Source organism: Chelonia mydas, chromosome 5, assembly GCF_015237465.2.
Source record: "Chelonia mydas isolate rCheMyd1 chromosome 5, rCheMyd1.pri.v2, whole genome shotgun sequence".
NCBI lineage: Eukaryota > Metazoa > Chordata > Testudines > Cheloniidae > Chelonia > Chelonia mydas.
Genome location: NC_051245.2, coordinates 500,645 through 521,390, shown reverse-complemented (window position 1 = coordinate 521,390; position 20,746 = coordinate 500,645). Strand labels below are relative to the sequence as shown.

At 57.1% G+C, this 20,746-nt stretch overlaps 1 protein-coding gene across 9 annotated transcripts in view; it reads left to right on the top strand.

Annotated features, from left to right (window-relative positions):
- Positions 1-20,746, top strand: part of TLN1 (talin 1) — a 135,518-nt gene that overhangs the window by 77,377 nt on the left and 37,395 nt on the right. For 5 of the 9 annotated variants that reach the window (XM_037901771.2, XM_037901769.2, XM_043546341.1 and 2 more), the window contains exons 13-32: positions 82-262; positions 1,303-1,416; positions 2,008-2,116; positions 2,628-2,836; positions 2,938-3,036; positions 3,282-3,332; positions 4,852-5,019; positions 5,664-5,958; positions 6,444-6,610; positions 7,916-8,044; positions 8,505-8,618; positions 11,378-11,491; positions 11,758-11,892; positions 12,006-12,134; positions 12,336-12,438; positions 12,911-13,119; positions 13,317-13,436; positions 14,103-14,300; positions 15,167-15,306; positions 20,081-20,174. In XM_037901771.2, coding sequence (XP_037757699.1) covers positions 82-262; positions 1,303-1,416; positions 2,008-2,116; positions 2,628-2,836; positions 2,938-3,036; positions 3,282-3,332; positions 4,852-5,019; positions 5,664-5,958; positions 6,444-6,610; positions 7,916-8,044; positions 8,505-8,618; positions 11,378-11,491; positions 11,758-11,892; positions 12,006-12,134; positions 12,336-12,438; positions 12,911-13,119; positions 13,317-13,436; positions 14,103-14,300; positions 15,167-15,306; positions 20,081-20,174 — 2,878 coding nt within the window. The remainder of the gene's footprint in view (positions 1-81; positions 263-1,302; positions 1,417-2,007; positions 2,117-2,627; positions 2,837-2,937; positions 3,037-3,281; positions 3,333-4,851; positions 5,020-5,663; positions 5,959-6,443; positions 6,611-7,915; positions 8,045-8,504; positions 8,619-11,377; positions 11,492-11,757; positions 11,893-12,005; positions 12,135-12,335; positions 12,439-12,910; positions 13,120-13,316; positions 13,437-14,102; positions 14,301-15,166; positions 15,307-20,080; positions 20,175-20,746) is intronic. The other 4 variants (XM_043546344.1, XM_043546343.1, XM_043546346.1 and 1 more) reach the window with 1 other exon arrangement.

Below are 20,746 nucleotides of genomic sequence, written 5' to 3'. Positions count from 1 at the left end.
GAGGGTGAGACCTACCAAGCACCATGGTCCTTCCGGGCCCTGTGCGCTGAGCTGTAGCTGGTGGTGCTGATTCTCTTGCAGGTCGACTGTTCTGCAGCAGCAGTTTAACCGCGTAGGCAAGGTGGAGCACGGCTCCGTAGCCCTGCCAGCCATCATGCGCTCAGGGGCCGGCGGGCCAGAGAACTTCCAGGTTGGCACAATGCCACAGGCACAGCAGCAGATCACCAGTGGCCAGATGCACCGAGGGCACATGCCCCCCCTGGTAAGAATTGCTTCTGCCACAGACAGCTGGCTCTGCCCGTCTTTGGCTGATCGTGGGGAATGTGTTGGGATGGGCCATTCTCCCCTGGGCTGGATGTCCGTCACACCAAGTTAGCTGGCACGCTGCCCTTGGGCGTTCTCACAGACATCCCCGTGTAGACCCCTTTTCTATCTCTCTCTGCGCTGCACCATTCCCTCCAAACCGCTCTTGGATCCCCCTGGTTACGGTCGCTTGGGTCCTCCTTTCAGCCTGAGCTCCCTGCAGCTGGGCACCTCTTCCAGCTCGGCATTGCCAGCAGATTGTCGGCACCCGTGGCATCTGGCCCTGCCCAGGCTGGTGGCCCCTGCCAGCTGTGTGTGTGGCAAGGGGCTTTTCCTTGACCTGGCTCAGCAGCCTTACCCCACTTGTGCTCCGTGTGGGGCAGCAATCCCTGCCCTAGAAGCTGGATGTGCCCCCCTCCCACTCCAGCAGGGGCCCTGCTCGGCTGGTGCTGTGTTCATGGAGGGCGGGTGGGGGAGGCATGACACAGACTTGCTGACACCGGCCTCGTGCATCTCCTTTGGCCCAAGATGTGGCTAGCCCTGAGCTGCCTGTGTTCTCAAATGTCGCCCTCGGGGTGGGTGTCACACACAGCTCCAGATCTTTTCTTGTTCGGTCTGTCCAGGTAGGGGCCCTGGCTCCGGGCTTTGCCCAGGGCTTGGCGAGAGGTGCTGGCCTTGTCTGGGAAGGCCTCATCGGGCTCCCAGCTGGATCCCAGGGCAACCTGTAGGCACCTTGCACTGGTCAGCCCAGCTGGGGGCTCTGGGCAGGCCGTGTTCCCTCCCCGTCACTGTGGAGTAGCTTTCATGCCATGCATTGGACACAATGCTGGCTGTGTCCTCTGTGCAGAAACACCTGCCCAAAACCTCAGCATCGGCAGCTGCTTTCCTGTCCCTCTGCATGGGTCAGCACAGCACCCACAGAGTGCTGAGCGGGGCAGGGACCGAGCGGGCGCTCAGCCCCTGCAGTGCCCTGAGCCCAGTTCCCCTCGTGTGTTGCAGACCTCAGCCCAGCAGGCCCTGACCGGCACCATCAACTCCAGCATGCAGGCCGTGCACGCGGCACAGGCCACCCTGGATGACTTTGAGACGCTGCCACCCCTTGGGCAGGACGCTGTGAGTGTTCGAATACCCAAGCCCTTCCCAAGCCCGGCGGGGGGGCAGGGTATGGAGTTGCTGGGGAGGACCTTCTTCTGTGAGGTTACCTGTCCCCAGGGATGAGGGGGCCAGGTCTCTGGGAGTGACTTCTGCCCTGAGGAGGTCTGTCCCATGAGGGGCAGGTCTAGGGGAGCCAGATCCCAAACATAAGAATGGCCCTTCTGAGTCAGACCAAGGGTCCATCTAGCCCAGTCTCCTGTCTCCCGACAGTGGCCAAAGCCAGGTGCCCCAGAGGGAATGCACAGAACAGGGAATCAAGTGATCCATCCCCTGTCGCCCATTCCCAGCTTCTGGCAATCAGAGGCGAGGGACACCATCCCTGTCCATCCTGGCTAATAGCCACTGAGGGACCGATCCTCCATGAACTTATCTAGTTCTCTTTTGAGCTCAGGGAGGGGCTGAGAAGGCACCAGCTGCCCCGGGGGTGGGTCCCCTGCCCCTCTTACAGCTGCCGTGGGGGTGGTGTGTGTTGTGTGTGCCCACCCCCCCCACCCCCTTCACAGATAGGGCTGAAGGGTCCCTGGGCTGACTCTGCTCTCGCTTTTTCAGGCTTCCAAAGCCTGGCGCAAGAACAAGATGGACGAGTCGAAGCACGAGATCCATTCGCAGGTGGACGCCATCACTGCCGGCACTGCCTCCGTGGTGAACCTGACTGCAGGTGTGGCTTGGGTCTGGGCTGCAAGGGATCCCTGCCCCTGCCTAGTGCTTGGACCTTGTGTCTGGTGTGACCCAAGATTGGACCCTGGGGTAGAGACTGTCTGCCCCTTCCCCCAGCAAGGCCCGTGCCCCGGACCCTGCCCCCACGCAGCAGAAATCCTAGCCACACTGCCCCCTGCCACCTGCTGCCAGGGCTCTCTGCCCCGTGCCCCTCTTGGGTCCCGAGGAGCTCGGCTCCCACGGCCTCGCCCCTGCTCTGAGTTGCTGCTTTCCCTCTGAATGTGAGTGTATCACACAGTTCCCATGGGGGCGCTGGCCTCCCAGCCCAGTGCTCCACACGCCAGCTGCATGTCAGGCCTGGGCTGTGCCCCCTTGGCTCCAGGATGGGCAGGGGAGTCGGGCCAGGCAGTCGCTGAGCTGGGGCAGGGTGGGTGCTCCCCTTTCTCCTTGGGCTGTGGGGGCTACTTGCTGCCCATGCTGCTCCCACTTACTCCTTCCTCCGCCCTGCGCAGGGGACCCGGCCGACACGGATTACACGGCCGTGGGCTGTGCTGTCACCACCATCTCCTCCAACCTGACCGAGATGTCCAAGGGCGTGAAGCTGCTGGCCGCGCTCATGGAAGACGAAGGTGGGAATGGGCGACAGCTCCTGCAGGCTGCCAAGAACCTGGCAAGCGCCGTCTCAGACCTGCTGAAAACTGCGCAGCCAGCCAGTGCCGAGGTGAGTGTGGGGCAGGGGAGGGAAGGGGAAAAGAGGAACAGAGGGGAGCAGCGGGGTGAGGCTCCGAGGGCTGACGATGTGTTTGCCCTGGTTCCCTGCAGCCGCGACAGAACCTGCTGCAAGCGGCCGGCACCGTGGGCCAGACAAGTGGGGAGCTGCTGCAGCAGATTGGAGAGAGCGACACTGATCCTCGGTTCCAGGTGAGTGCAGCCCTGGCCAGGGGAGGAGGCAGGGTGGATGGACACTAATGGGAGCAGGTCCTTTTCCCAGGATTGTCCTGCGGGTCCCTTCTCCCAGCATGGAGGCCGGGGCAGGCGGTGTGGGTTGCCCCAGCCTGGGCCCTGTGGACGACTGCTGTGCCAGGTACACAGAGGGCAGGGCCACTCCTGCCCCCAGCTGGAGCCTCCACAGAGTAACGCTTCTTCTCTTGTGGATTCCCGTGCAGATCCCAGAGAGCCGCCGCGCTCGGACCCTGCCCACCTCAGAGCCAAAGACGGTAAAGGGTGGGGAGCGCAGGGGCTCCCAGCCTTCCTCTCGGGAACACAATCAGCTGGGTTCTTTGGGAAGGGAACTTGCCAAAATCTGCTTTTCCTGTAACTGAATCTTGGAAGTCCATACACTCGGGTCACTCTGCTCCAGTGACCACTCACAGCTCTTTCCCGCACCCCCAAATCCATAGCACTGGCCCCCCCATTCACCTCTGCTCCAGTGACCACTCACAGCTCTTTCCCGCACCCCCAAATCCATAGCACTGTCGTCCCCCAGTCCTCCGTCCGTCCCCCGCCCAGTCCCCTCTGCTCCTGTGGACCTGCCCCTTCCCCCAGCACTGGCTGTTCCTGGGCCAGCAGGGCCCTCCTGCCTGGGCTCAAGCTGGCATTGGGGCCGCACAGATGTCTAGTGCTCTCATGGGCACCCGGCCAGTGGGGCTTGGGGAGGGGCTGGCGCAGAGCACAGAGGGGAGATGGAGCTGAGAGGTGCTCGGAGCGGGCTGCAGGAGTCCATGAAGGGAAGGTTAGAGAGAGGCAGCCAGCAGGGAACAAGAGGCTGAGAGTGATGGGACTGGTCTGTCTCAGCCGCTCGCAGGACTTACCGTTCTAGGCCCTGAGGCTCTTGTCTGCGCTGCAGGCCGAGGGGCTGGGTCAGGCACAGTGACTGGCATGTAGCCGTTCAGACACACACCAAGGGGAGCTGTGCAGTCCGAGCCCCAGCCTGACCTCCATCTGCCAGGCTCTGCCACTCAGCAGCCAGACCCGAGTGTATCCACTTCCTGCCCCCCGCATTCTCCTGTCGGGGTCGCTTCTGCTGCAGACAGTTAATCTGGGTGTGACTGGGACTGGGAACTAATGAGCTTGGTGCATGTCTTCTGGCTTGTGATTGTGGCTGGAACTGGTGATGGGTCGGGGGAAAGCAGCCTCTGACTGCAGCAGATTGAGGAGCAAGGGAGGTAAGGCCTATTAGGGCTGGAGCTGTCTGTAGCAGGGGCTCTGGGTGAGGGAGCTGGACTGCCAGGGCAGGGTGTGGTGTGGCCAGCCATGTGTGCAAGGCCAGGGCCTCGTGGCCTGTGCCTGCAGGCTGCCATGTGCCGCGTGTGGAGCGCTGTGGGGAGGGTTGTGGAGTTGTTGATTGCCGCGTGTGCTGCCCGGTGTTGCCTGCAGCGTGTTGTGGGTGGTTGTCTGTTGTGTGCTGTCAGAGCCGTGGGTCTGCTGAGGGGCAGGCGGTTGCCTGGAGTGTGGCTGGTGGTGATGTTACCCGAGCTGTGCCCGTCGGGTGGTGACACTTGCTCGGAGCCTGCCCCATGTGCCGTGCCTCAGTACTGGCCGCAGCCCGCAGTGGGCAGTGCCCATTGTTGCCCGCAGGTGTTGCTGACTCTGAGCCCTCCCTGGGGCTGGTTAGATGAGAAGGTCCTACGAACTCCTGTTTCCCTGTTGAATATTTCACGAGGTTCTGGGTGGGCCTGCCAGCTGGCCTGCAGCTCTGTGCCCCGGGGCCTGCACTGACCCTCTGCCTCCCCCCAGGACATGCTCATGCAACTGGCTAAGGCCGTGGCCAGCGCAGCCGCTGCGCTGGTCCTAAAAGCCAAGAATGTGGCCCAGAAGACAGAGGACTCGGCGCTGCAGACCCAGGTGATCGCGGCTGCAACGCAGTGCGCCCTCTCCACCTCCCAGCTGGTGGCCTGCACCAAGGTAAGAGCTGGCTCAGAAGCCAGGTGGCTTAACCCTTGCCTGCCCGCACACCTCCCCTGCTCTGTGCCCAGCACCCTCGGGTCAGCGCTGCTGAGCTGGCACAGTGCGAAAGGCGAGAGCTCCACGCTCTGCAGAGCTGCTCAGAAAGCCCAGCTGGGGCAGCCCTGGGGAGCTACTCCCAGGGCCAGTTCTCAGTGTCCGCCAGCTGCTCGCTCTAATTTGGCTGGGCCCTGGGTACCTCCCAGCCCCTTCTGCTGCCCCGCGTTCATGGGAGGGAGTGGGACCTGGGGCTGATGCACCGAGCTGCCGCTCTGTCTGCTGGCCCTGGGTTTGCAGGGCTGGCAGAGCTCCCTGCCCCGTGGCCTCTGTTGTGTCCGTTACTGTCCCTGTGCCCCAAGCCCTTACACGCTGAATGAACCCCGGGGGGGATTAACCCTCTCTGTGCTGCATTGTGCATGTGTGTGCGGGGAGCATTAACCCTCTCTGCGCTGCAGTGCCAGTGAGGGGAGGGGCAGCATTAACCCCCTCTGCGCTGCAGTGCCGGACCCGGGGGGGCAGTATTAACTCTGTGTGTGCTGCACTGCTGGGGGACGTAGGCCCGGGGTCAGTAACAGGGTGCTGGCGGTCTCTCCCTTCTCCTGCAGGTGGTGGCTCCCACGATCAGCTCCCCTGTGTGCCAGGAGCAGCTGATTGAGGCTGGCAAGCTGGTGGCGAAGTCAGCAGAAGGCTGTGTGGAGGCCTCCCAGGCAGCCACCGACGACGACCAGCTGCTGAAGCAGGTGGGGGTGGCAGCCACAGCAGTGACACAGGCCCTGAACGACCTGCTGCAGCACATCAAGCGGCATGCCACCGGCGGGCAGCCCATCGGGCGCTACGACCAGGCCACCGACACCATCCTCAACGTCACCGAGAACATCTTCAGCTCCATGGGCGACGCAGGTGAGGGGCTGGGGAGGGGCCGGAGAGGCCATCACAGAGTAACCGCACCTTGGAGGGTGGTGGCCCACTGTGGCTGTGCGTAGGGGGCTGACCTAGAGCCTGCTCCATGCTGTGATCTCACAAGGTGAAGGGGTCCGTCTCTGCCAGGCCTGCACTGACTTTGCCATGGCCTCGGAGGGGGTGCAGGCCAGCACCAGCAGGGACATGAAGAGCCCCCAGTGAGGGTGCGGGCGGGGGGTGCCAGCTGGCCCTGCTGCGGGGCGTGCAGGGGGCAGCACCGACTGACCCTGCCACAGTCCCAGGGGGTGCGGGTGTGGGGTGCCAGCTGACAGTGCTGCAAGGGGTGCAGGGGGTGGTGCTGACTGACCCTGCCACGGTCCAGGACGGGGTGGAGGGCACCGGCTGACCCCTCTGCAGCTCCGTGTGGTGTGCAAGTGCGGGATGCCTAGGGCTTACTGACAGGCAGCTCTTCCTTTGGTCCCCAGGGGAAATGGTGCGCCAGGCTCGTATTCTGGCTCAGGCAACCTCTGACCTCGTAAATGCCATCAAAGCTGACGCCGAGGGGGAGACGGACCTGGAGAACTCACGCAAGCTGCTAAGTGCTGCCAAGATGCTGGCCGACGCCACAGCCAAGATGGTGGAGGCAGCGAAGGTCTGCAGCACTCTGGGCGGAGCCGGCGGGGAGGCAGGATTAGAATTTCCTTTGGAAATCCAGTGCGGCTCCTGGCCCGTGCAGGGCAGACAGCCCTGACCTGGTGCCAGGAGTAGCGGAGAGTAGCTGTGGCTCTAAGGCTGAGGGCAGGCATGGCGCGGCCTGGGGAGGGCAGGGCAGGGCCTGTGAGGCATTCAGCATATAGGGCAGAGAGACAAGTACCCCAGGACCTGCTCTGTGCAGATCTGCAGGCGTGAGTGCCCCTGTAATGTCTATAGTTAGTAATTTAAAATTAAACTAAACTGAATGTTTCAAGGTTTGAGCTTTTGGGGCTGTTACAGACAATTACGTTGGGGGGGGTGGCTGTGAGTGACAGTGAGTGATAGAGTTAAAAGCTATTTTCCATTAAGTAGTTAGGTAAGCAGGCAGGTCTTGTAAGGTAACCTTATACTTACATTTTAAGATGAAATGATGTGTTTAGGGGCAGTTAGCCCCTAAATGAGGAGAATGGGGCGGATTTTTTTAACATTGCTTTGATGGCAGATAGATGTATGTGCCTAATCTAAAATTACATATAATTAATTATAACTTACTTTAATTCATTACCATTAAATTTACTTTTTACTCTATTTGTTTTTGCTAATATAATTACATTTTATACTTTTTATTGCCCATTTAACATTAAGCATTATTTTAATTTATATTTGCATAAGTACCGTATTAATAACTATTAATATACAGAACATTTTTTAAAACTTTAAAACACTTGTAAAGACCAGTTTGAACCGAAACATGTTTGAACTTATTCTTAACTTGCCTTTAAATTGTCACACTTCATTTTACTTCTATTGTATTAGGCTTCACTTGATGACTGTCAAGGGTATTTTTAAGAAATAGATTTTTGGGCGTACTTACATATCGGTATTTCGTATAAACATATACAGGTATTCTCTTTGTAGGCTGCACCATGGAGGGGATTCCAAAGCTGTAAAACAGCAGCCCCCTTGTTACCCCCAGACAGGGGCTGATTCCTGTTTCTCAGTCCTTGAGGTTCTCTTTGCCGGTTCCGTGCATCTGTTGACTCTGAAACCTAATGCTGGCATTTGAATAGCAGTGCTGATACTACTTTCACTACTGACCACTTTAGGAGAAGCATCATGCTCCTCCGGGGCTCGGATTGCGCGAACTGAGTTGGGGGGGGCTCTGCTGCTAAGGGTGAGGTGCAGCCGCTGCTGTCAGGGTAGGGGAGATTGCTGGGTGCTGTCTGGGAGGCATCTGCTTGATGGGTTTTCCTGCTCTGCCCAGGGGGCTGCAGCCCACCCAGACAGCGAGGAGCAGCAGCAGCGGCTCCGAGAAGCAGCTGAGGGGCTCCGCATAGCGACCAACGCCGCAGCTCAGAATGCCATCAAGAAAAAGCTGGTGCACAAGTTGGAGGTGAGATGCCTGGGGGCGCCGCCAGGGGGCGGGGAGGGCAGAGGGGCCCGATGACAAGCGAGCCTGTAAGGAGTGGGCTTTCTGGAGCAGAGTCTCCCCTTCTCTCGACGCGCCTCACGGAGTCCCCTTCTCTCGACGCGCCACGCTGGGATGGGCTCTCAGCTCCCTGACCAGAGGGCCTGGGGTGGCTCTGGGAATAAGCTTCTCTGCTGGTGTCTGCATCTCACCCGCAGCTGGCTGGGGTGTGGTGTCCCCGAGCGCAGGGTCTGTGCTGGCCAGGCCCCCAGAGCTGCACAGGGCGGTTCCTGCTCCCCAGTGTCAGGCGAGAGCCCCAGGGCCAGCGGGCCAGCTGCAGGAGGGAGCCCTGGGCTGGGGTTGCTGGGCGGGCTGCCCCCTTCCCTGTGCCCTGCAGCCTGGGCATCAGGCAGCTCTGATGGACCTGCTGCTTTTTCCCTGCCAGCACACAGCCAAGCAGGCCGCAGCCTCCGCCACGCAGACCATCGCCGCCGCGCAGCATGCCGCTGCCTCCAACAAGAACCCAGCAGCACAGCAGCAGCTGGTGCAGAGCTGCAAGGTAAGGAGCAGGGCATTCCCGGCCGCCTGCGTGTCCCGCCCCACCCTGTCCCAGCAGTCGCAGTGCAGGGTCACCTCACCCAGCCCTTCCCCTGCCTGCTGCCCTGCCCCTGCCCGACATTGGCACACTCTGAGCCCGTGCTCCCCCTGGTGTCAGAGCTGGGCACGGGAGCAGCCCCAAGGGGCATGGGGAGCTGCAGTGCTCCATGGGAAGCATTTCACTGCCAACTGTGGGAGGTAGCATGCGGTGCCAGGATCTTAGTCCTGCAGCCCAAGCCCTGGGGCTGCTTAGGGGTCCCAGAGCGGCTCCCCCCACATGGGGGGGGGGGGTTTGGTGGGAGTGGCCTCTCCCAATGTGGGCGAGATCCCTACTCTGAGTGACCTTTCGCAGGTTGGCAGTGGGATGGGAGCAGCCTCTCCCAGTTTGGAGGGATTGTGGGGGGTCCCTGCTCTTGGAGTGCTTCCTTTCGGGGTGGGAGGAACTTCTCCAGGGTTGTGGGGGGTATCCTTGCTCTCAGAATGGCTTCTCCCAGGTTGGCAGGGATGGGGAAGGACCCTGCTCTTGGCGCACCCTCTCGCTGGTTGGCTGGGGGGGGCGTTATTAGATAACCAAAAAGCCACAATTCCATGATCATGAGAGAAGACAACTTGGGTTAAAAGGCTGTCCTGGTTAAGGGGGCAAGTGAAGGCAACAACTAGAAATAATATGTATATATTAACAACTGGAAGAAAGGAGAAGTAGATAGCAATCAGTATAAATAGGAAGTTGTAAAGTTCACAACATTGATAAGGGAAGCTAAAGACAGGGAGAAATCCATGGGTGGCAGTGCTGACAGAAATTTTTTCACTTTTCGGAAGCAAAATAAAGCCTAGCAGTGGCATAGGCCCATTAGTAAATGGAGATGGTGAAACAGTGAATGATGCAGAAGAGGGAGACATGTTCTGTATCTGGTAAGAAGCCGGCCGATGTACTCGTATCACACGAGGAAGAGGAAGTACTTTCTAATCCTTTAATAACTAAGGAGGATGTTCAGCAACATCCAGAAGGGACGAATCTGTTGAAATTAGCAGGCTCAGATAACCTGCGCCCAAGCGTCCTAGAAGAGTTGGCTGAGGAGATCTCTGGCGTTGCTGATTTGATTTGTAATAAACCTCGGAATACTGGGGAAATTTCAGAGCTTGAGTCAAGTGTTTAGTCTGACCTCAGTCCTGGGCAAAACGGTGGAAAAGTGATAAGGGATTCAACAGGTAAAGAATTGAATGGCAGGAACATAGTTAGTGTCAGCCAGCTTGGGTTTGAGGAGAACAGGTCTTGTCAAACAAACCCTATTTCATTGTTTGTTGGGATTACAAGTTTGATTGAGAGAGGTAACTGTGTAGATGTAATATACTGAGACCTCTGTAAGGGTCTGACTTTGTACCACATGACCTTCTGATTAAAAATTAGCCCTCTTATATCAGTAAAGTACATGTTAACTAGATTAAGATCTGACTAACTGGTGAATTTATAGAGTAGTTGTCAATGGTGAATCATCGTTGAATGGGGGAGTTTCTGGTGGGGTTCTGTGGGGATCAGTTCTAGGCCCAACACTATTTGATATTTGTATTAATGATCTGTCAGTAAGTATAAAATCACTGCTGATAAAATCTGCAGATGACACAGATTGGCGGAGTGGTGAATAATGGGGAGGACAGGACAGCCATACAGAGTGATCTGGGTTACTTCATAAGCTGGGCCCACTCAAAGAAAATGTGTTTTGAGACAGTCAAATGCCAAGTTCTCCATCCAGAAGCAAAGAGTGCAGCCAGACCTCTGAGAACTGGGGGCTGTACCCTGGGAACCAGTGGCTCTGCAAAGGATTTCGGTGAACCAGTGGACAATTGTCCAGGAGCTCCCAGTGCGATGCTGTGGCACAAAGGGCTAATGTGACCCTGGGGTGTATAAAAAGGGGAACAGGGAGGTCAATTTACCCCTGTGTGTGGCTCTGGTGAGACTGACTCTGGATCCTGTGACCAGTTCTGGTGTCTGCATTTTGAAAAGAATATTGAAAAATTGGAGAAAGTGCAGAGAAGAGCCACAAAAGAGTCAAGGGCTAGAAAAAAAAAAAGTCTTCTAGTTAGAGATTCAAAGAGCTCAATCTGCTTAAAGGTCAGGGGGTGACTTGCTTGCAGTGTGTAGCTACCTTCCCCAGGGAGAAAAGGCTCTTAGCGGAGATAGGCAGAACACAAACCACTGGCTGGCAGCTGAAGCCAGACATATTCAGATTAGAAATAAGGCTCAAATGTTTAACAGTGAGGGTGATTAACCCTGGGAGCAAACTCCCACAGTGGGTGATGCTGGATTCTCCATCTCTTGTCTCTTGATCCAGCCTGGCTGCCTTTCCCAGAAGCTGTTTCAGCCACACACAAGTTCTGGGGCTCCAGGCAGGGGGGCCAGGACAGCATTCAAGGGCCTGTGCCACACAGTAGATAAGACTAGGGGATCTGCTGGTCCCTTCCTGGCCTTCAGCTCTGAGTCCCTGCTTCGGAGTGGCCTCTCCTGGCTGGGAAAGGGAATGGGGTCCCAACTCTGCTCTCCGCACAGTGTGTCCCAGCTCACCCTTCTGCATGGCCTGTCCTCAGGGAGCCCAGCTCTGCCCTCAGGCCTGTCGTAGGGACCACTCCCTGACCCTGCGGTGCGTTTCACTCATGCCCCCCTCTCTCTCTGTCCCACTGCCCACTCTGGGCTCCCCACTGATTCACTCTTCTGTCTGGTTGTAGGTGGTGGCGGATCAGATCCCGATGCTGGTACAGGGTGTGCGAGGAAGCCAGTCCCAGCCAGATAGCCCCAGCGCTCAGCTTGCGCTCATTGCGGCCAGCCAGAACTTCCTGCAGGTACCAGCCGGGCTCCCGCCACTGGCACGGGATCCTGCTCCCTGACACTCCCCTCACCTCGTCTCTGGTGCAGGCTGGCCTCACCCTCTGCTCTCCTGACCCTGGTGGCAAGCTGAGTGGCTCTGTCTGCTTAGCACATGTGGATTCTATCCCCTGAGTTTGGGAGCTCCCTGCCTGCCCCTCCAGACTGTGGGGGCTCTGCTGGGCATGGGATGGGAGTGCCGCCCTCTGTCCTGTTCTCATGGTTTATCCTTTCCACCCAACAGCCTGGTGGGAAGATGGTAGCTGCAGCCAAAGCCTCTGTCCCCACCATCACGGACCAGGCCTCTGCCATGCAGCTCAGCCAGTGTGCCAAGAACCTGGCCGCAGCCCTTGCTGAGCTCCGGACAGCTGCCCAGAAGGTAAGCGGCTCCTCCCTGGCCTGCCCCTGAGGGCACTAACTGAGAAAGGAGAGTAGAGATGCCAGGAGCAGGGTTTGCTGCACATGTGGCTCAGTTCCTTTCTCCTGCTGCAGGCTCAGGAGACCTGTGGGCCCCTGGAGATAGACTCGGCGCTCAGCATGGTGCAGAGCTTGGAACGAGACCTACAGGAAGCCAAGGCTGCTGCCAGAGATGGCAAGCTCAAGCCCCTACCGGGGGAGACGGTAAGGGCTCCGGGAGGTAGATGGGTGCGTGGGTGGCCAGGCAGAAGGAGGGACAGTGGGTGGGCTGTGAGATGGTGGTGGGATTGATGGGCAGTGGGGGTAAGAGGATGGGTGCGTGGGGGCTGGGGTAAGGAGTGGGAGGGGGTGTGGATGCGGGGTGACCTGTGGGGTGATGGGTGAACCCTCTCTGGTTACCCCCAGATGGAGAAGTGCGCCCAGGACCTGGGGAACAGCACGAAGGCCGTCAGCTCTGCCATCGCCCAGCTGCTGGGGGAGGTGGCCCAGGGCAACGAGAACTATACAGGTACCAGGGCAGAGCCCTCCAAAGGGGCAGGGGAGCGGGAGCAGGCCTGCCTTCTGTTTGTGGCCCTATACAGCCCTGCCCCGGTGATGGGTGCTGTGCGCACGTGCCCTCAGTGGCTCACGTTGGGGCTGACAGCCTGTCATGGCAGTGTAGGGTGACAGCAGGAAGGCAAATGTAACGGCTGTGGCCAGTGCTTGTGGGCAGGAATACCATCCAGCCCCCTGGCCTGGATGGGAGAGGCAGGGGAAAGGGGCCAGCCGTGTGGGCCCGGATGGAAGAAACGGGGGAGAGGTGGGGCCGGCCCTGTGGCCCAGAAATGGGAAGGCTTGTCCAGCTCTGAGCCGCTGAAGGCAGAGGCCGATCCTTGCTTGCTCAAGGGACGTCTGAGCAGGGGAGGGGTTCCCCCAATGTCTGTGACTGTGGGTCAGGGAAGCTCCCTGCAGGCTGGGTCAGTGGCTCATGTCTCTCCCAGGGATTGCTGCCCGGGATGTGGCCCAGGCCCTGCGCTCACTCAGCCAGGCTGCCCGCGGCGTTGCAGCCAACACGTCCGACCCCCAGGTGCAGAGTGCCATGCTGGAGTGTGCTGGCGACGTCATGGATAAAGCCGGAAACCTCATCGAGGAGGCACGCAAGGGTGTGGGCAAGCCGGGCGACCCTGAGAGCCAGCAGCGCCTGGCCCAGGTGAGTGTGGGGCCCCCAGCGTCCCCCAACCTGGCCACCCCGAGAGCCAGCAGCACCCCCCAACCCCAATCCCCCCAGCAGTGGGGCTGAGGGAAGGTGCCCACCACTCACGCTCGAGGGACAGGTCTGTGGGGAAGGGGGTACCAGGGAGGAGCAGGCGTGTGCACATGTGATTGGCTGTCCCTTTCTCCTGGCAGGTGGCCAAGGCCGTGTCTCAGGCCCTGAACCGCTGCGTGAACTGCCTCCCGGGGCAGCGGGATGTGGACGCCGCCATTCGCACCGTGAGCGAGGCCAGCAAGAAGCTGCTGGCCCAGTCGGTGAGTGCAGCCAGATGAGCTGGAGATGCTCCTTGCATCCCTCCCACCATGGGGCTGGATCAATCCTTCCCTGCAGCCCAGTCCAGGAGGGGCCCCCACCCCACGTGAGCTGGCTGCTCACTCTGACACCCGTTCTCCGAGGTTCAGCCCCACTTCGCCTCCACAGCGACACGTTCACAGCACCAAGAAGCCTGCAGTCTGAAGTGCCCAGCCCAAGTCCTGCGGGGGGCCCCTTTGAGCAGGGGGTTGGACTAGATGACCTCCTGAGGTCCCTTCCAACCCTGGTATTCTAGGATTCTATGAATGCCCCCTGGGCCACGTTTCAGGGGATGTTTTCAGTGGGAAGCTCCCTGAACGAGAAGTAACGTACCCTGCTAAGCCCCCGCCTGACCGGCGAGTGCCCCGCCTGGCCAGGCACTGCTCAGTCTGAGCAGCATGGCTGCTTTGCCTGGCACAGCGACATGCTCCTGGCACGCCAGGCGGTGGCAGCCTGTGGGCGCTGGCAGGCTCTCTCTGTGCTGCTGCCAGCCCCACTGTTGGAATTGATGTGCCCCATATCTAGGGCTCCTTGCACTGCCCAGAGGGAGCAGGGCTTGGATGCCTGTGGCCGTGACCACCTGCCTCCTGCGTGTCGCCCCCTCACAACCCCTCTGTCTCTGCTCCCAGCTCCCACCCAGCACCAAGAGCTTCCAGGAGGCACAGAGCCAGCTGAACCAGGCAGCAGCTGGGCTGAACCAGTCTGCCAACGAGTTGGTGCAGGCCTCCCGGGGCACCCCCCAGGACCTGGCCAAGTCCTCCGGCAAATTCGGGCAGGACTTCAATGAGTTCCTGGAGGCTGGCGTGGAGATGGCTGGCCAGTCCCCGGTAAGAGCAGGCGCCCTGCTGCTGACCAGCCCAGGGGGTGTTTAATGGGTGGGTTGGTTGGCAGGGGGGTTACGGGAGCAATTCGTACAATAGGTGTCTGGTTGGGGTGAGCGGCTGGCCGGCTGTGCTGATTGCAGTCGATGGCTGGGGGGTGAGCAGCTGTTACAGTGGCCGGGGATGGTTGACTAGTCAGTGCCTGGCCTGGATGGCTGAAGAGTGTTTGGCAGATAGGTGGGATGGCTGGTGTGTTGGTGTGGTTGGTTGGTACAGTGGCTGGCTAGTCTGGGGGTTGGCGAGTGGCTGATGCAGTGACTGGCTGGGGGGGGTCAGTTGGCTATCCAGTGTCTGGGCCAGGTGGCGGACGAGCCATTTGGCAGGAAAGTGGGATGGCTGGTGGTTTGGCTTGGGTGGGTGGCTGGCTGGGGGGTTGGCGTGAGCAGCTGATACAGTCTTTGGCTAGCTGCGGGGTTGGTGTGGGTGGCTGATGCAGTGGCTGGCTGGGGGATTGGCTGGCTCCCCAGTGACTGGCCGGGTGGCTGAAGAGCCATTTGGCTGTAGGTGGGATGGCTGGGGGGTTGGTGTGAGAGGCGGATGCAGTGCCTGGCTGGCTATTCAGTGCCTGGGCCAGATGGGGACGTGACTGCTGGGTTAGCTGACTGGCGGCTCGGCTGTTTGTGGAGTTGGGAAGGGGGTGGCTGGCTGGTGGTAGAGGGCACCAGTGAGTTCTGATTGAATTGGGGAGGGCATCTGGTGGATTGAGCCTGGCAGAGGCTGCTGGGGGTGTGGGCAGAGCCAGGAGGTGTGGCTGAGCGGAGCTGGCTGAGTGACCTGCAGGGTTGACTGGTGGCTCTTCTGGCTGGTTGCAGAATAAGGAGGACCAGGCACAGGTGGTGTCGAACTTGAAGAGCATCTCTATGTCCTCCAGCAAGCTGCTCCTGGCCGCTAAGGCGCTCTCCGCAGACCCCACTGCCCCCAACCTCAAGAACCAGCTGGCGGCTGCTGCACGGTAGGAGATGCCATTCAGTCTAGTGCCTTGCTGACCAGCCCCGTAGGGGGGGAGATGGGCGAGTGCCTGCAGTGCTGGGCCCTCTGGCTGGGCAATCAAGCACCCTGTATGTATATATTGTGTTTGCATCTACATAGACAGTCGGATAGTCTGTCTGAGCCATTGAATCGCTGGGGGAAGGGCATTGTACAAGGCCATGGGAGACCAGGCAGCCCTTGCCGACGGGTGCAGCCTGCACGTATGGCTTCATTCATCAGTGTGTCCGCTAGTGCCACAGTGGGGAGACGGGCTCTGCTCCAGGACAACACAAGGCAGGGTCTGCGCCTGGGCTTCCCACACAGACCTAGCTGGCTGGTCCTCAGTTTGTTTCTTCTATTTTCAGTGAGGTCTTGGTGAAGTTTTCCTTGACAGTCATGGTTCAGGCCAGCATAACACCTAGATACACAGGCTCTGGGTCATAGACCAGCCTGTCCCCCTCCAGGAAGCTGTTTGTTGGCTGTTTTGGTGTAGGTGGAAGCAGCTTGAAACTGTTTTTTTGGTACTAGGTTAAGTCTCCCCTTTCCACAATCCTAGGTTGTCTATGTCACGTAGCGTTCAGGACTTCTAGATGCTTGCAGTCCCTGTCCGGCACTGCCAGACAGCTGTGGTCTGTGTAAATAAAGTGCCGGGGAGTGGTGCTGGGATGGTCACTGGAAGTGTCAGTGCTAGAACCGGGCCCAGAGGATAGACCATTGTTGGACTCCCAGAAGCTGTGTTTTTGTCCAAGTGAACCTTGAAACCAGCTGCCTCTCAGCAAGAGGCCTACAATCAGATAACCCACTTCCGTAGGACCAGTGACAGTTTGCACAGGAGGCCTGTGTGCCGGATCCTGTCCTATGCAGCAGGAAAATCTAGGAATACCGCCCCTGTGGTCTGCCAGGCCTGGAAGCCATTTTCAGGGCCGGTGCTGAGTGCCAGCACTTCAATTTGATCTGAAACCTGCCTGACCTGCACTCGGGGTAGCGAGGGTGGGATATTTGTACCAGCAGCTTAGCAGAGAGGTGGGGCAGTACGTGGTGGCAAGTCAGGGATCTTTCTCAGGTGTTGGCAAGGCTGTTGCTTTTCCTCTGCTCCAGATTTCAGGTGTTTTGTTCTGCTGATTGACTCTAGATACGAAGCTGAATCGCCATAGCTTTTCCCAGGTTCTCCAGGAGTTCAGGAGAGATGTACCTGTTTGCATTGTGTTGGATCATCCGTTCTCTTTCTGCTTCGGTGAAAGGCTGGGAGTCTCCTTCAGTTTGTGGTAGTGCTGTTTGTATTACCGCCATTGTTTCTTCACCTCTCCTTCAGCCTTCCTGTCCTTATCCAGCTCTGTGGTGTGTGCCAGGTGGCAGCAAAGCTGTCTGGAGAGACTGGGTGGTGGCACTTAGCTGGAGGCTTCTGAGCAGCACCAGCCTCTCTTATGGTGCCCTTTGCAGCTGGACATCACATGTTCCGTTCCATGGTACCCTGCTCTCATCTTGCTCTGCTAGAAATGTTCACGTCGTCTAAAGACACAGTGGGAATATCTGAATCACCACTTGCTTCATGTTGCTTGAGGAGTTCTGCACACTCCTCACCCAGGCAGGGAGCGTGGGACTTGTAACAACCTCCTGGGAGGGACTTGGTGGCAGCTTGTAAATGGTTTTGTGAACCGCAGTAAGCTGCTTTGGTAAGAACATAAGAATGGCCATACTAGGTCAGACCAAAGGTCCATCCAGCCCAGTATCCTGTCTACCGACAGTGGCCAATGCCAGGTGCCCCAGAGGGCGTGAACCTAACACGTAATGATCAAGGGATCTCTCTCCTGCCATCCATCTCCACCCTCTGACAAACAGAGCCTAGGGACGCCCTTCCTTATCCATCCTGGCTAATAGCCATTCATGGACTTAGCCTTCACAACCTCCTCAGGCAAGGAGTTCCACAGGTTGACTGCACGCTGAGAGAAGAAGAACTTCCTTTTATTTGTTTTAAACCTGCAGCCCATTCGTTTCATTTGGTGGCTTCTAGTTCTTATATTATGGGAACAAGTAAATAACTTTTCCTTATTCACTTTCTCCACACCACTCGTGATTTTTATAGACCTCTATCATATCCCCCCTTAGTCTCCTCTTTTCCAAGCTGAAAAGTCCTAGCCTCTTTAATCTCTCCTCATATGAGACCCATTCCAAACCCCTAATCATTTTAGTTGCCCTTTTCTGAACCTTTTCTAATGGCAGTCTATCTTTTTTGAGATGAGACCACATCTGTACGCAGTATTCAAGATGTGGGTGTACCATAGATTTACATAAGGCAATAAGATATTCTCCGTCTTATTCTCTATCCATTTTTTAATGTTCCTAACATCCCGTTTGCTTTTTTGACTGCCGCTGCACACTACGTGGACGTCTTCAGAGAACTATCCACGATGACTCCAAGATCTTTCTCCTGATTAGTTGTAGCTAAATTTAGCCCCCATCATATTGTATGTATAGTTGGGGTTATTTTTTCCAGTGTGCATTACTTTACATTTATACACATTAAATTTCATTTGCCATTTTGTTGCCCAATCACTTAGCTTTGTGAGATCTTTTTGAAGTTCTTCAAAGTCTGCTTTGGTCTTAACTATCTTGAGCAGTTTAGTATCATCTGCAAACTTTGCCACCTCGCTGTTTACCCCTTTCTCCAGATCATTTATGAATAGCTTGAATAGGATTGGTCCCAGGACTGACCCTTGGGGAACACCACTAGTTACCCCTCTCCATTCTGAAAATTTACCATTTATTCCTACCCTTTGTTCTCTGTCTTTTAACCAGTTCTCAATCCATGACAGGATCTTCCCTCTTATCCCATGACAACTTAATTCATGTAAGAGCCTTTGGTGAGGGACCTTGTCAAAGGCTTTCTGGAAACTGAAGTACACTGTGTCCACTGGATCTCCCTTGTCCACATGTCTGTTGACCCCCTCAAAGAACTCTAATTGGTTAGTAAGACATGATCTCCCTTTACAGAAACCATGTTGACTTTTGCGCAACAATTTTTATGTTCTTCTGTGTGTCTGACAATTTTATTCTTTGCTATTGTTTCAACTAATTTGCCCGGTACTGACGTTAGACTTACCGATCTGTAATTGCCAGGATCACCTCTAGAGCCCTTCTTAAATATTGGCGTTACATTAGCTATCTTTCAGTCATTGGGTACAGTAGCTGATTTAAAGGACAGGTTACAAACCATAGTTAATAGTTCCACAATTTCCCATTTGAGTTCTTTCAGAACTCTTGGGTGAATGCCATCTGGTCCCGGTGACTTGTTACTGTTAAGATTATCAATTAATTCCAAAACCACCTCTAATGGCACTTCAATCTGTGACAATTCCTCAGATCTGTCATCTACAAAGGATGGCTCAGGTTTGGGAATCTCTCTAACATCCTCAGCCGTGAAGACTGAAGCAAAGAATTCATTTAGTTTCTCTGTGATGACTTTCTTGTCTTTAAGTGCTCCTTTTATATCTCGATCGTCCAGGGGCCCCACTGGTTGTTTAGCAGACTTCCTGCTTCTGATGTACTTAAAAAACATTTTATTACCTTTTGAGTTTTTGGCTAGCTGTTCTTCAAACTCCTTTTTAGCTTTTTACATTTAATTTGGCAGTGTTTATGCTCCTTTCTATTTACCTCACTAGGATTTGACTTCCACTTTTTAAAAGATGCTTTTTTATCTCTCACTGCTTCTTTTACATGGTTGTTAAGCCACGGTGGCTCTTTTTTAATTCTTTTACTGTGTTTTTTAATTTGGGGTATACATTTAAGTTGGGCCTCTATTATGGTGTCTTTGAAAAGTGTCCATGCAGCGTGCAGGGATTTCACTCTAGTCATTGTACCTTTTAATTTCTGTTTAACTAACCCCCTCATTTTTGCATAGTTCCCCTTTCTGAAATTAAACGCCACTGTGTCGGGCTGCTGAGGTGTTCTTCCCACCACAGGAATGTTAAATGTTGTTATATTATGGTCTTTCCAAGCAGTCCTGTTATAGTTACCTCTTGGACCAGATCCTGCGCTCTACTCAGGACTAGATCGAGAGTTGCCTCTCCTCTTGTGGGTTCCTGTACCAGCTGCTCCAAGAAGCAGTCACTGAAAGTGTCTAGAAATTTGTCTCTGCATTTCTTGCTGAGGTGACACGTACCCAGTCAATATGGGGATAATTGAAATCCCGCACTATTATTGAGTTCTTTATTTTGATAGCCTCTCTAATCTGCCTTAGCATTTCATCGTCACTATCACTGTCCTGTTCAGGTGGTCGATAATAGATCCCTATTGTTATATTCTTATTAGAGCACGGGATTACTATCCATAGAGTTTCTGTGGAACATGTGGATTCATTTAAGATTTTTATTTCATTTGATTCTACATTTTCTTTCACATAGTGCCACTCCCCCCGCTCCCCACACACACAGCCACCGCATGACCTGTTCTGTCCTTCCGATGTATTTTATACCCCGGAATGATGGTGTCCCATTGATTGTCCTCACTCCACCAGGTTTCTGTGATGCCTGTTGTATCAATAGAGATGTCGTGCGGGATCCCAGTGTTGTAGCAGTCGGAGAATTGCCTCCAGCTGGGCCAGTTTACTCATCCAGTGAGGGTTTTGTTGGTGCTCACAGTAGGGATAGTTGCTCCAGCTTTGGGAAGCGGAGGATGGCCTGTGCTGGTGGTCCCGGTGAGGTCGGGGGAGCAGTCGTGCTTCCGTCTGGCAGAATGAAAAGTACCCCTTGTTTTTGCAGAGCCGTGACCGACAGCATTAACCAGCTGATCACAATGTGCACCCAGCAGGCTCCGGGCCAGAAGGAGTGTGATAACGCCCTGCGGGAGCTGGAGGTGAGGGGCCGCCCGAGGCAGGGGATGCGCTGGGAGAGCTGGGGGTGGCGGGGGGCCGCCCGAGGCAGCGGACGCGCTGGGAGAGCTGGGGGTGGCGGGGGGCAGCCCGAGGCAGGGGACGCGCTGGGAGAGCTGGGGGTGGCGGGGGGCCGCCCGAGGCAGGGGACGCGCTGGGAGAGCTGGGGGTGGCGGGGGGCAGCTTGAGGCAGGGGACGCGCTGGGAGAGCTGGGGGTGGCGGGGGGACGCGCTGAGTGTGGCGGGGGGCAGCCCGAGGCAGGGGGATGCGCTGGGAGAGCTGGGGGTGGCGGGGGGCAGCCCGAGGCAGGGGACGCACTGGGAGAGCTGGGGGTGGCGGGGGGACGTGCTGAGTGTGGCGGGGGGCAGCCCGAGGCAGGGGACGCACTGGGAGAGCTGGGGGTGGCGGGGGGCAGCCCGAGGCAGGGGGACGCGCTGAGGGTGGCGGGGGGCAGCCCGAGGCAGGGGGACGCGCTGGGAGAGCTGGGGGTGGCGGGGGGCCACCCGAGGCAGGGGGACGCGCTGAGGGTGGCGGGGGCAGCCCGAGGCAGGGGGA